Source organism: Coenobita brevimanus, chromosome 8 (assembly GCF_032717465.1).
Source record: "Coenobita brevimanus isolate Jiangsu-jjx chromosome 8, ASM3271746v2, whole genome shotgun sequence".
NCBI classification, from domain to species: Eukaryota; Metazoa; Arthropoda; class Malacostraca; order Decapoda; family Coenobitidae; genus Coenobita; species Coenobita brevimanus.
This window is the reverse complement of record NC_136961.1, coordinates 17,349,432-17,363,041: the sequence shown is the minus strand read 5'-3', so window position 1 is coordinate 17,363,041 and position 13,610 is coordinate 17,349,432. Positions and strand designations below refer to the sequence as shown.

The window sequence follows — 13,610 nt, the reverse complement described above, 5'->3', positions numbered from 1 at the left end:
CCAGCAGCCAAATCTTCACTGCTGGACTTAGTATCCCAGTACCAGATGGGTTGTTGTGGAGATTTATCACAATCTCATTAGTACTCGCTGGAGGATCCTTCAGAATTGCAGGGTGTTCTGGAAAACAGAGTTCTTTGCTACTGATCACAGACTTGTTGTTGGTACTCTAAGGCTACAAATCAAAACTAAGAGTTTTTCAATATGCCACTAAAAAAGGTTCCATCTTGAGAAACTCAGGGATGAGGAGTGCGCATATGAGTATGCGTCTCTAATCGGTTTGAAGTGCTCAGTACTTTTGAGGATCCTGTGGAACGATGGGATACCTTTAAGCGTGCCACCCTGGCAGCTGAGGAGTGTACTGGAGACCACCTGAGACCAAGGATTGGATTCATCTCGCGGGAAACTCTGACCATAATTGATGAGAGTTGTGCTGCCAGACAGGTTGGGTATCGGGAACAGCGCAGATTTCTGTCTCAACTGGCACGATTATCACTGAGAAAGGATAACGAGTTCACGTCAGGGAAATTGCTGAGGAGGTGGAACGCCATTTGCATGCCTTCGACCTACCTACCGAACAATGAAGAAGATTCACTCCAGACCCACCTCTCAGGCTAACTCTGTTTGGACAGCAGATTGACGACTCGTGTCAGGGGCAAGTGAGTGTAGATCTCGTTGGGTTGAGTACTTTGAGCAGCTGTATATGGCCGAACCTCCCAGTGGAGAGCTTTCGTCAGATTGTGTACAACCACTGACTGCTGTCCCACCATTTGAAAAAGCCGTGTCGTCTCTAAAGGAATTCAAGAAGGCAGTGGCTATGTTGAAAAGTGGTAGAGGAGCTTGTGTTTGTGACATCCCAGCAGAACTGATCAAAGCTTGGGGTGAGACGATGATCAGGGGGTTACATGCAGTCACAGAAGCTGTTTGGCAGACTGGTATCTTTCCTCCTGACTGTACGAAGGGTTTAGCCACCCCTATCTGGAAAGGAGACCAGCATTGGCTGAAGTAACTATCGTGGTATTACAGTGCTCAGTGTGACGGGCACATTCTCCTGATGCGTATCCGGGACCATTTGCTAAAGTTTCAGAGGCCTGACCAATATGGATTCATGCCCAAGAATTGTACTGTTGACGATATCCTAGTTTTTTTAGCTCTTGTGGAACACCATCCTGAGTTTCAACAAGGTCTGCTACCAACCAGTGAGGATCTCAAGAAGGCATTTCTCAGTAAATTGGGAGGAACTATGGGAATTCCTGCAACTCCGTGGGATCCCCATATTGATAATCTGACTGATTGATGGCCTTTACTTAAACACTGAGAGTGCTGTCAAGTGTGGGGGAGGGAGAACATCCTACTTCTTCTCAGCAATTCCTTGCCCCCACACTATTCAACACATGTATGGATTAGGTACTGGACTGGACTGTGAGTTGAAGTCACTGTAGGGTATCAGTTGGCGATTTCAGGGTTACCGACCTTGGCTGATGATACAGTTGTCCTAGCGAAGTCACTGGAGACACTACTAAGTACCCTCGACGAATTTCATGAGAATGCGAAGCCATTGGAATTAAAGGTCTTTTGGGCCAGGACTGAGGACCAGGCGTATGGTGGCTTGCTAAATGAAGCATTCGGTCCGTCCAAGCATGTGGTGAGGATATAGAAGTTTTGGAAAGATTCACTTATGTTGGAAGTGTGGTCCATAATAACTGTAGATCAGACAGTGAGATCTCTTGCCGCACTGGTCTGGCCTACGGCATTATGGATTTAATCAATTAGGGTATTTCGCACTGTTGTTATTTGTGTAGAAGGACGAAAGTTTGTATCTTCAGGGAGCTGGTGCTCCCTGTCTTTATGGCTGTGAGACATGGACACTAAACAGTGACCTGAGGTGCTGAATTAGCTCCTTTGGTACTGTCTTCACAGGATGATGGGATATCGCTGGTACAACAAGATGCGTAACGAATGTCTACTCCATGAAACTGAATGGAGGCCCATTACACACATAAGACGTCAATGCAAACTCCAGCTATATGGGCGCGTGGTCCGCTTTCCTGAGGCCATTCCTGCTCACAGGGTGATCTTTGAGCGATCTAACCTAGGGGGTAGGAGGCCAAGGGAATGCCACGTAACTCATGGCTGGAGCAGATCGATCACTCCTGTCGGGAAATACTTAGAGGAGGAAGAGTTGCTGCCAGGAGGGTTGCGGGAAGGGACCCTCGTGGGCGGAGTCGGAGCATGAGTAAAGGGGCTATCACACGAGAGACTCGTGGACGTCCAAATTTGCCTCCGCGGGAGGGTCATGGACGTCCACGGGTGGAAGGCCGCCTGAGCCATTCGTGGACGTCCACGGTCACCGTGGACGTCCACGACTTGGTAGTCTCCTTCTTCTCTATGGAGTTTACATGTAGCGTGTGTCGTCTGCTATCTTGAACTCTGTAGTCAGTTGAGGTGGTATTTTATATTATGATTAATTCAAAACCGTCAGTAAACTTTGTACTTTCAATATTTCCGTTTGTCATAGAAACTTTTCATATACAGTATACCAAAATGTGGTAAATATGATGGAATGTGCATTGATTGTTTACAAGAGAGGCCCGCATACGTTGGAAAGGCATACTCGGGAAGAAAGCACTACTGTGCAGATTTCTATACTGGATGCTTTCTTCTCTCCGTGGCAGCCATTTTCTCATCCACAATGCCCTCCTTCTCCCCCTCCTTTGTCTTCTTGCAGAGGCTTCTTCCTCTTCCTGCAGGGTTAGGACTGCAGCACCCATTGCAAATGTCACAATCTAGGTTCACGTCCATTGTTGTTGTTGATAAACACGTCATCTGCTAGGGAGTTGAAAGTGACCTCCCAGGCGCGTGGGATGAACTCGTTAAAGAAGAAGAAGGTGGCCGTCGACGTCCACCGTGTGATAGGGTATGGACATCCAAGCTCAGTTTGAACGTCCATTTTGTGCTGCACAAAACGTTGGCGGGTCCCCGTGTGATACCCGCTTAAGGCTATGCGCCCAGCGGCGTTTGCCCTTGTTTGATTAAACTGGACCATTCCCACAGCTTCAATACTAAGCCGTGGTTGAATAAAATTCAATGAGATTTATTTATGAGATAAGAATGTCTCATATCAAGCTTCTAGTCTAACAACACTTATTATTTAACCGAGCTTAAAGAGGTAATGATCTTCGCCATGGTGGAGTATTGTAACACCTCTTCCTCAGAGATTCATTTTCCATGATACTATTCCGCATTCTCTTGTACGATGTTGATGCCTTTGTGATATTGACAGGAACTGTATAAAGTAATATACATGATATTATTGAATCTCAACAACCCTTAATTGGTAAGGGAAAGGAGTCATTTCATCTTACATCAACTGTTCAGCATTCTCTTGTACGATGTTGATGCCTTTGTGATATTAACAGGAACTGTATAAAGTAATATACATGATATTATTGAATCTCAACAACTCTTAACTGGTAAGGGAAAGGAGTCATTCTTCTTACATCAACTGTTCAGCATTCTCTTGTACGATGTTGATGCCTTTGTGATATTGACAGGAACTGTATAAAGTAATATACATGATATTATTGAATCTCAACAACTCTTAATTGGTAAGGGAAAGGAGTCATTCTTCCTTCTTACATCATCTGATCAAGACGGTTATTCATTCGGCGGCCTATTTCACATAGTTCATAGTCAGCAGACAATGCTGTGGCTCTACATCAACTCATTTCACTTCTTTGTAACTATCACCATAGATCAGTCTTATTCAATTTGTGCAACTCAGCATTCAAGATTGATGATGGACACTGTAGGCCATGTTAAGGAGAAAAGAGCCTCATAGGACGATGACAAGAATACACGTCTTACTCTCTCTCTCTCTCTCATTCTGTATATACTGCATATATATATATATATATATATATATATATATATATATATATATATATATATATCCCATTGGCTCCCAGAGTTCCTGGGCGAGGGTTTGTGCTGGGAGGGTACTAAGCGTACCGCCCTCCGCCTACCGGCTGATAGTCAGGAAGCTCATAGGTCACTACCTAGAGGTTTCCTACATTAATAACTTTTGAAAATTCCCAGTTCCGTCGTATGCTGACGACACTGGGCTCAAATGGGTTTTATATATATATATATATATATATATATATATATATATATATATATATATATATATATATATATATATATATATATATATATATATATATATAAAATGTATGTATCTTTTTATTCGACAGAGAAGGAACCAAAGGCTAGGAGCCAGCAAACAGTTCCTTCCAAGAAAAAAAAAAGAAAAAAACAATACAAAAGAGAGCCAAATTCAGGATCCGTTCATTTCGAGATGCTGGACACACTGCGTTTGGAAGACTTGAGATTATAGAAAGAAGGAAATACAGACAGAGGGAGACAGTTCCAGAATTGACCTGTTGCATAAATAAAGGACTGGGAATAACGGTTACCTCTTGCATTAAAGAGTTGGACAGAAAATGGATGAGAGCAAGTTCAAGGATGATGCAGGATTTAGCTGGATATTATGAAACATTAGTGGGTACTCCTGTGGAAGACTGTGTCGGAATGAATCTTTGATGCACTAAAAACAAGATTATTTTTTACCCCAGTCAGTGATATGAGCCAAGTCAGATATTATGTGTGCCATAGCCTCATCCCTTGTTTGTTGAAGTAACTACCGGGATGGATGTTGCAGCACCGGAATGGAGAGATGAAGGTTGGATCATCAGTGTACGAGTGGATAAGGTTAGATGTACAGCTCAATGGTCATTGATGAATAAAAGGAAGAGAGTTGGTGATAGGACACAGCCCTGAGGAACACCACTGTTGATAGATCTAGGAGAAATACGATGGCCGTCTGCAACAGCAGGTATAGAACGACCAGAAAGGAAGCTGTAGGTCAAGGCAGAGATAGAATGCAAGAAACCGTAAGAGGGCAGTTTGGAAATTAAATATTTATGCCAGACTCGATCGAAAGCCTTTGAGATGTCAAGTGCAATGCCAAAGCTTTCGCCAAGTCCCGGAAGTAGGATGACCAGGAGTCTAAAAGGTAGGTGAGAAGATCGCTAGTGGAGTGTCCCTGATGGAACCCATACTGACGATCAGAAAGAGGGTTGTGATAGGAAAGGTTCTTTAATTTTATTTTAATTAAAATACTCAAAAACTTTTGAGGAACACGATGTTAAAGGAACTGGACGATAGTTAGAGGGTTGGGAATGGTCATCCTTCTTTGGGACTGGCTGAATGAGAGCAAACTTCCAGCAAGAAGGAAAGGAACAAATTGAAAGACATAGGCGACAGAGTTTACCTAGGCATGGTGTAAGCATACAGGCACAGTTCTTAAGGACAACAAGAAGGACTCCACCAGGCCCATATGCCTTATTAGTATCGAGACCAGTGATGGCAGCAACTACATCTGCTGAAGAAATTTTAATGTCAGCCATAAGGAAGTCAGAGGAGGAAAATGATGGGGGATCAGCAACGGAATCGTCTAAGGTGGAATGGAGAAGGATGTCGGAATGAAGAGATCTTTATCAGTAGAAGAAATAGCAGCAGAGCGATCAGAGTAGAAAATAGGAGAGAAGGATGATAAGGTAAAGTTGTTAGAAAGATTTTTGGCTAGGTGCTAGAAGAAGCGGGAAGAATTCGAGTTTGAGAGCTGAGAGCATTTAGTATGGATGAAATTATTTTTAGCACAGCGAGGAACAGACTTAGCATGATTCCGGGCAGAAACATAAAAAAAATGTGATTCAGGGGTGGGATGGCAATGGTACCTTTCATAGGCCCTCTCCTTGTTGCGGACAGTATTAGGACAAGCGTGATTAAACCACGGGTTTCCTGCAGTAGTCACATGATATGAGAAGAGAACGTGTGCTTCCATGCCCGAGAGAATAACCCCCCTAATGCGCAAGGCACACTCAGATGGCTACCCGCCATGGAAGCAATACTCATTCCAGGGAAAATCAAAGAAGTACTGCCTGAGAGCCTCCCAATCCTCAGCTCCAAAGTGTCAAAGTCGACGTTTCTTTGGAGAGTCCACATGCTGCACCGAAATGGTAGGGCAGGTTAAGGTAATGAGGTTGTGATCGGACGAGCCCAACGGAATGTATGCAGAAGGATTAGTTGTAAGGAAGAGGTCAAGTATTTTGGAGCTCTCTCCAAGGTGGTCAGGGATAAGGGTAGGGTGCTGTACAAGCTGCTCTAGGTCATTAAGGATAGAAAACATGTAGGCTTGTTCACCAGGTGGATCAGTGGAAGGAGAGGAGAGCGAAAGGTCATGGTGAATATTGAAATCTCCTAGAAATCTCAGAGAAAGGAGACATGGATAGAATATGTTCCATCATAGAAGTAAGATAGTCGAAGAATTTTTGATAGTCAATAGAATTAGGAGATAAATAAACAGCGCAGATATATTTATTCAGAGAATGACAGGAGAGCCGAAGCCAGAGAGTAGAGAATTCAGAAGAATGAAGTTCAGGAACACGAGAGCAAGATAAGTCGTTGCGTACATATACACAACAGCCACCTTTGGCTTTGAAATGAGTATAAATTAGGAGGATACAGAAAGGGTTTACTGTCAGTTGCCTCAGACAGCTGAGTCTCAGTTAGGAAGAGAAGGTGAGCTTTAGAGGAAGAGAGGTGGTGTTCAGCTGAGAGAAAGTCAGAGGAAAGACAGCGAATGTTGCAGAAATGAAGAAGTGAGTCAGGCAGTGGTTCCAGGCAGCTCGTTGAGTTGTCACCAGGAGAGGGGCGGATAGTGAGGGTATTTATGGTCCCCCCACCCCGGGACTCCGAGGCATTGTTAATGTGTGCCATTTTTCATTTTAATTTTCAAAAGGAAATGTAGCGTGTACTGTGCATGTAGATTGGTGTAGACAGATAAAGAAACTTGTATTGGAAAGCATGCTGGCCTACTCTCTGTGTTGCTGAAACACTGAAAAAGTTCAGCAAAAGGGGATGGTCAGGAAGTAGTCCCGAGGGCTGATGAAACGGGAGTTCCAGTTCTCCCTTTTATCAGCTTTCCATCCACATTGGAAGTACTGCCCTGCTCGACTGGTGCTTCAGTCTACCCTCACAATATTTATACTGTATATATCTATCTGTATCTATCAATCTATCTATCTATCTGTTTATCTTTATCTATCTATTTATCTATATCTATCTATCTATATTATAGATAGATAGATAGATATAGATATATGATCATTTACGTATTTACTTTTGTTCAGGCATCCGACGCCAGATGCCACGCTGGGCTTCATATGGGAGGCCACAACCCCTGACACCTTCCAACACCTGGCCATCACACCCAACCCAAAGATGATCCCGGACACCAGACAGAAGGTAAATCGATCGCCATCATCACCATCATCACCATTATCATCAGCATCACCATCTTTAATACGTTGTTAGATGGAAGGCAAGACGCTCATCCTCACCATAATCATCTTACCTGACACCCTGGAACACCTTGCCCGACACGTTCACACACCTGGCCATCAGAACCGCGGACACAACACAGAAACCGAGGAGCAACGATCTCACAACGTTTGTTTATAGCACTCTCGTACACTGTGTGTGTGTGTATATATATATATATATATATATATATATATATCTATATATCTATATATATATATATATATATATATATATATATATATATATATATGTGTGTGTGTGTGTGTGTGTGTGTGTGTGTGTGTGTGTGTGTTGAGAGAGAGAGAGAGAGAGAGAGAGAGAGAGAGAGAGATGGCTAACTTGATCGATAGATAGATAGGCAGCTTCATCGAAAGAGAGGTTGTTTACATTCCTAACGTACCGCGGTTCAAATTCCCGCGGGGGCAAGGAACAGTCTACGTATTTGATTTTCATAAAAAAACAGACTTTACTGATCTACCAGAAGACCCGCCGACATGTTGTGAAAACATCCCCGAAAATAACAATACACAAGATACGTATGAGACAGCCCTAGCATGTATTCAATATGGACGATGGGTGTTAGCGCCTCAATGGTGACGTGGAGATGATGGAAGACTACCGGGCCTTGCGAATGTACCCTGGCAATAGGCCCCGAAACCTTTGCCCAGGGAGGGACATAAAAAATATATATCTATATATCTATATCTATTTATCTATTTATCTATCTATCTATCTTTCTATCTCTCTCTCTCTCTCTCTTTCTCTCTCTCTCTCTCTCTCTCTCTCTCTCTATATATATATATATATAGTCCCCCAGTATCCCTGCTTGTCGTAAAAGGAAGGCGACTAAAAGGGTTGGCGGAGGGTTAGTGCCCCTCCCCGGAAAACAACTAACTAAAAAAAACAAACAAGAAGCCTCGGACAAGGACTGACGAAACGATGACGACCCAGGACCGGACAAAGGACTTGGTAATGAGTACATGGAATGTAAGAGGAGCGAATGATGAGGTGAAAGAGAGAGAGATTGTCCAGGTGCTTGAGGGTGCGAAAGTTGATGTATGTGGAATAACTGAAACAAAATGGAGAGGAGAAAGTGTGAGAAAATGGGAGTATGGATGGGGTATATGTGCAGGAGTAGATGAGAATGAGAGGGCAAAGGAAGGAGTGTGTATTGTTGTGAGTAAAAGATGGAAGAAGAGCATAAGACAGTATGGATCAGTTGGGTCAAGGATTGTGTTGGTAAAGTTGAAAGTTGGAATACAAATGTGGGCGATTGTGTGTGTGTATGCGCCAACGCAAGATCGTGCTAGAAGAGTGAGAGAAGAGTTCTGGACAAATGTGGAAGTGTGCATGGAAAAGTTTGGAAGGAATGAGAGAGTGTTTTTGATTGGTGATATGAATGGTAAAGTTGGTAATGTGAAGGTGGATGGAATAGTTGGTGAGTGGGGTGTGCCTGCCGAGATAGATGAGAATGGGAGTGCGTTAGTGGACATTTGTGCTGGGAGGGGGTTGGTGATAGCCAATACCCTTTTCAGGCATAAAATGATCCACAGGTATACATGGCGAGTGATGAGAAAGGTGGGTGGTGAACTGAATGAAAGGAAGGCAATGATTGATTATGTGTGTGTGGATGAAAGGATGCGAAGATGTGTAAAGGATGCAAGAGTGTATAGAGGTTGGGGGAGTGGACTTTCTGACCACTACTTGGTGGTGGCCAGAATTAGGATGCAAGTGAGATGGAGGAATAGAAGAAGGGAAAGACGAGAGGAAGGAGTAGTTGCAAGGAGAGTGGAAAGGTTACAAGAGGGTGAGAAAAAGGCAGAGTATAAGAGAGAAGTGGAGGAACGATTGGGCAAATATGAATTGGAGCAGATGGGAGACGTGGAAGGTGTGTGTAAGATATTTACAGAAGAAATATGTGCAGCATGTGATGTGGTGTGTGGAAGGAAGAGAAGACGGAGGGGGGTGCAAGGAACAGCGTGGTGGACTGAAGAGGTGAAACAGGCTGTGGCACAAAAGAAGAAAGCATACAATGAATCGATGAGAAGTAGGGGCGTGGAAGAAGTTGAGAGGCGGAAGAGAGAGTTATATGTGGAAAGGAAGAGAGAGGTGAAAAGATTAGTAAGAGAGAGTAAGAAGAGAGTGGATGAGGAATTTGGAAGGAATTTGAGTGTAAAGTGGAGGGACTGTAAGAAAATGTTCTGGAGAGAAGTGAAAAGAGTAAGACAGGGTGGAAGTGAAGTTAGCAGGGGAGTGAAAGATAAAAATGGTAGATTACTAGTGGAGAAGGGAGAAAAAGTGAGCAGATGGAGAGAACACTTTAAGGAATTGTTGAACGTAGAGGATGGAAGTAATGCAAGTATAAGTGGCTGGGGAATGGCTGGGAGAAGGAGGGAGGTGAGAAGACAGGAAGAAATCAGTAGGATAGAAGTTGTGGAAGCAATGAAGAAAGTTAAATCGGGGAAAGCCCCAGGAATTGATGGAGTGTGTGGTGAAATGCTGAAGCATGGGGGAGAGATAGTAGTAGAATGGATGTGGAAGATGTGCAGATTGGCCTGGGAGGAAGGTAGAGTCCCGGAGGATTGGAAGTCAGGTATAATTATTCCCTTGTACAAAGGAAAAGGGGAAAAAGAAGTGTGTGGTAATCACAGGGACATTTGTCTTCTTAGTATAATAGGAAAAGTGTATGGTAGCATACTTATAGACAGAGTTAGAGAAAGAACAGAGAAATTAGTTGGAGAAGAACAGGGAGGCTTTAGGAAGGGAAGAGGTTGTGTAGATCAGATATTCATTCTTAGATCTTTAGTGGAAAAGTTTCTAGAGAAGGGAAAGAAGTTGTATGCGGCTTTCATGGATTTGGAGAAAGCATATGACAGGGTGGATAGACAAGGATTCTGGAAAGTGTTAAGAATATATGGAGTAGATGGGAAGTTGTTGAATGCTGTGAAGAGTATGTACGATGGTGCGAAGGCTGCAGTGCGTGTGGATGGTGAACTAAGTGAATTTTTCTCTTTGAAAGTTGGTTTGAAACAGGGATGTGTCATGTCTCCATGGTTGTTCAATCTGTACATGGATGGGGTAATAAAAGAGATACAAGGTAGGGTAGTGGATGTTGGAGTGGCCCTGGTGAGAGAGGATAGTGTTTGGAAACTCCCTGTATATACTGTTGTTTGCAGATGATACTGTGTTGTTGAGTGAAGACGAAGGGGAGCTGCAAGGCTTGGTGGATGAGTTTGAGAGAGTGTGTAAGAAACGGAACCTAAAGGTGAATGTAGGGAAGAGTAAAGTGATGGTCTTTGAGAGAGGTGAAGTTAGTGAATGTACAGCAAGGTTAGATGGTGAGGAATTGGAAAATGTGAGTACGTTTAAGTATTTGGGTAGTGTGATGAGTAAGGATGGAGGTTTGGAGGGTGAAGTGCTTGAAAGGGTACAGCAGGGAAGAAATGTTGCTGGTTCTTTGAAAGCAGTGATAAGAAACAGGGAAGTGAGCATGGAAGTGAAAAAGTTACTACATGACAGTATTGTGATACCAACTCTAACGTACGGAAGTGAAGCTTGGACATTGTTGGAAGGACACAAGTCAAGAGTGAGAGCAGTGGAAATGAGTTATTTAAGAGGAGCCTGTGGAGTCACGTGGAGAGACAGGCTGACGAATGAGGATATAAAGGAGCGTTGTGGTGTGGATGTGGATGTGATAGGAAGCGTTATGAGGAACACACTGAGGTGGTTTGGCCATGTGGCGAGGATGGAGGGTGAAAGACTGATGAAGAGAGTGTATGTGAGTGAGGTGGAGGGGGGAAGAGGGAGGGGGAGGCCGAGGATGAGATGGAGGGATGGGGTGGAGAGGTAGGCTATATGAGAGAGGGGGGTGTGAGTTGGGAGCAGGGCAGTGAAATGGCGGGGGACAGGGCGACTTGGAGGCGATTTGTTTGTGGCCACCCCAAACGGGATTGAGGCGTCTGGCAATAGATAGATAGATTGATAGATAGATATATATGGGGTACAGAGAGTGAATGGGATACGAAATAGTGTGATTCGTGAGACATGTGGAGTGAGGAAGTCGGTGGACACCAGTATCGAAGAGAGTGTAATGAGATGGTATGGTCATGTGGAGAGAATGGATAACAATACAGTGATGAAAAAGGTATATCTGAGCGAATATGAAGGAGGGAGGAGGCGAGGAAGGCCAAGGAGAAGGTGGAGAGATATGGTGGATGAGTGTGTGAGGAAGAGGGGTTTGGATGTGGGGAGGCTATGGAACTGACAAGAGATACAGCTGGCTGGATGAATGTTGTAAAGAGAAGTGCATGATCAGGTTCGTTCGTTCGTTTAAAGATTCCCTGCACCTACAATATTGTGCAGGCCGGACCATACATTTGCCCGGTCAGTGGGGTATGGGCTGGTTAAAAAAGAGTAAGGGGGGAGGACAGGACCTGGGGATCGCCCAGCACACACGTCCTGTCTTCTGGCTGGCTTTGTGGTGTGTGTGGGATTGACTCTACTGGATACGTTTATGTGAAGCTACAGAACGTGGTGACTGTTTTTGGCTTATTCGATAGAGCCAGGATTCCGAGGGCTTGAATGATGAGTGAATGAAATTACGTGGCCCATTGGACTGGGCAAATTTGGGCTGTCTGGAGATTTGCTACTCCACACCCTGCCCTAGGGTGGGAAAGGAGGTCCGGATGATGAATTACTATCTATCTATCTATCTATCTATCTATCTATATATTAATTGAAGAACAAGGGTTCGCGCCCCGCCAGATTAGGAAACTTTGGGAGTGTTTACCCGGTCACGTACTGTTTTTGCGGACATAAAGTGTACTGTGGTTGAACCAGTGTCGCATATTATAGAGTATGCTTGCACCCAGTCGGCTTGCGCGGGCTGATTACGCTTGGTTCACGGACTACACACACATCCAAAGCCACTCCAACATTACAATCACACGTACAAACACTTCTCACCCTACATACAATCTCTACTTGACATCCTAAGGTACAGATACATTGGTTGAATCGTCCCCACTTCGGTCGGGATTGGCCGGTCCTGCAATGGCCACTCAAACTGCTGGTGATGGTGATAATGATGACTATAAACACACACACACACACACACACACACACACACACACATATATATATATATATATATATATATATATATATATATACACACACACACACACACACACATATGCGGTACATACTGTATATAGAAAGATAGATAATCATCATCATCTGCCGTTGCAAGTCCACTCCCCCAACCTTATCCATGAATTCTTTGACTGAGTCAGTCTCTGCCAGGTTTTGCCAACAAACTTGTCTGTCTCATGTCTCTACCCCCTGGCTGGCCTTTTTGTGCTACGCTTAAAATCTCCTTGAGTCCAGTCAGTCAGCCACTTGTCCTATCAGTTATATCTTGTTCTTTCTAAACCACATACCCACCTCCATTTTTGTTGTTTTATAATTTCTATGATGACTGACTTTTGCCTGTCTTCTCATCCAAGCTGATCTCTTGCTGTCTCTCAAAGATATTCTCAACACTGATCTTTCTTCTTTGGGAACGATTTACTTTGTAGTCCATTGATTTTGTCAATGTCTATGTCTCACAGCGGTACGGTATACATTCGTTATATACTTTTCTTCCATACACATTCGTTGTATACTTTTCGTTCCATACACACTGCAAGCTACTTTCCATGATATGTCTGTGTTTATAGAATGCTGTCCATCCAATTGCATTTTTATTTTTGTTTTTCCATGGTTTTCCGTTAGAAGAGAAACCTGTACTTTACACAGGAAAAATCATCCAATATATTACCACTATGCCGGGAATTGAGCCTGGGACTCTCAAGTGACAGCCAGGCAGCATACCAGTAATTACCACTATGCCTGGAATCGAACCCGGGACTCTCAAGTGAAAGTCAGGCAGCATACCACTACACCTTATCTCACATTGTCACAATCTTGTAACCAATGTCCCTTCACCCCCACTGTGGGCCTGAAGAGGATGAGATAACCCCCTGGCACTCGGGGCCAGGCCAACAGTCGGGGCGAAGGGACATTGGTTACAAGATTGTGAAAATGTGAGCTAACTTTTACCTGGTCGTAGTGTGGTGGTATGCTGCCTGGCTCTCACTTGAGTATCCTGGGTTCGATTCCTG

General features: G+C 43.9%; 1 protein-coding gene across 1 annotated transcript in view; it reads left to right on the top strand.

The window, feature by feature from the left end:
• Positions 1-7,437, top strand: part of LOC145406739 (juvenile hormone esterase-like) — a 109,096-nt gene extending 101,659 nt beyond the window's left edge. Inside the window, exon 12 of the mRNA XM_080277840.1 lies at positions 7,254-7,437. Coding sequence (XP_080133966.1) covers positions 7,254-7,437 — 184 coding nt within the window. The remainder of the gene's footprint in view (positions 1-7,253) is intronic.
• The last annotated feature ends 6,173 nt before the right edge of the window (positions 7,438-13,610 follow it).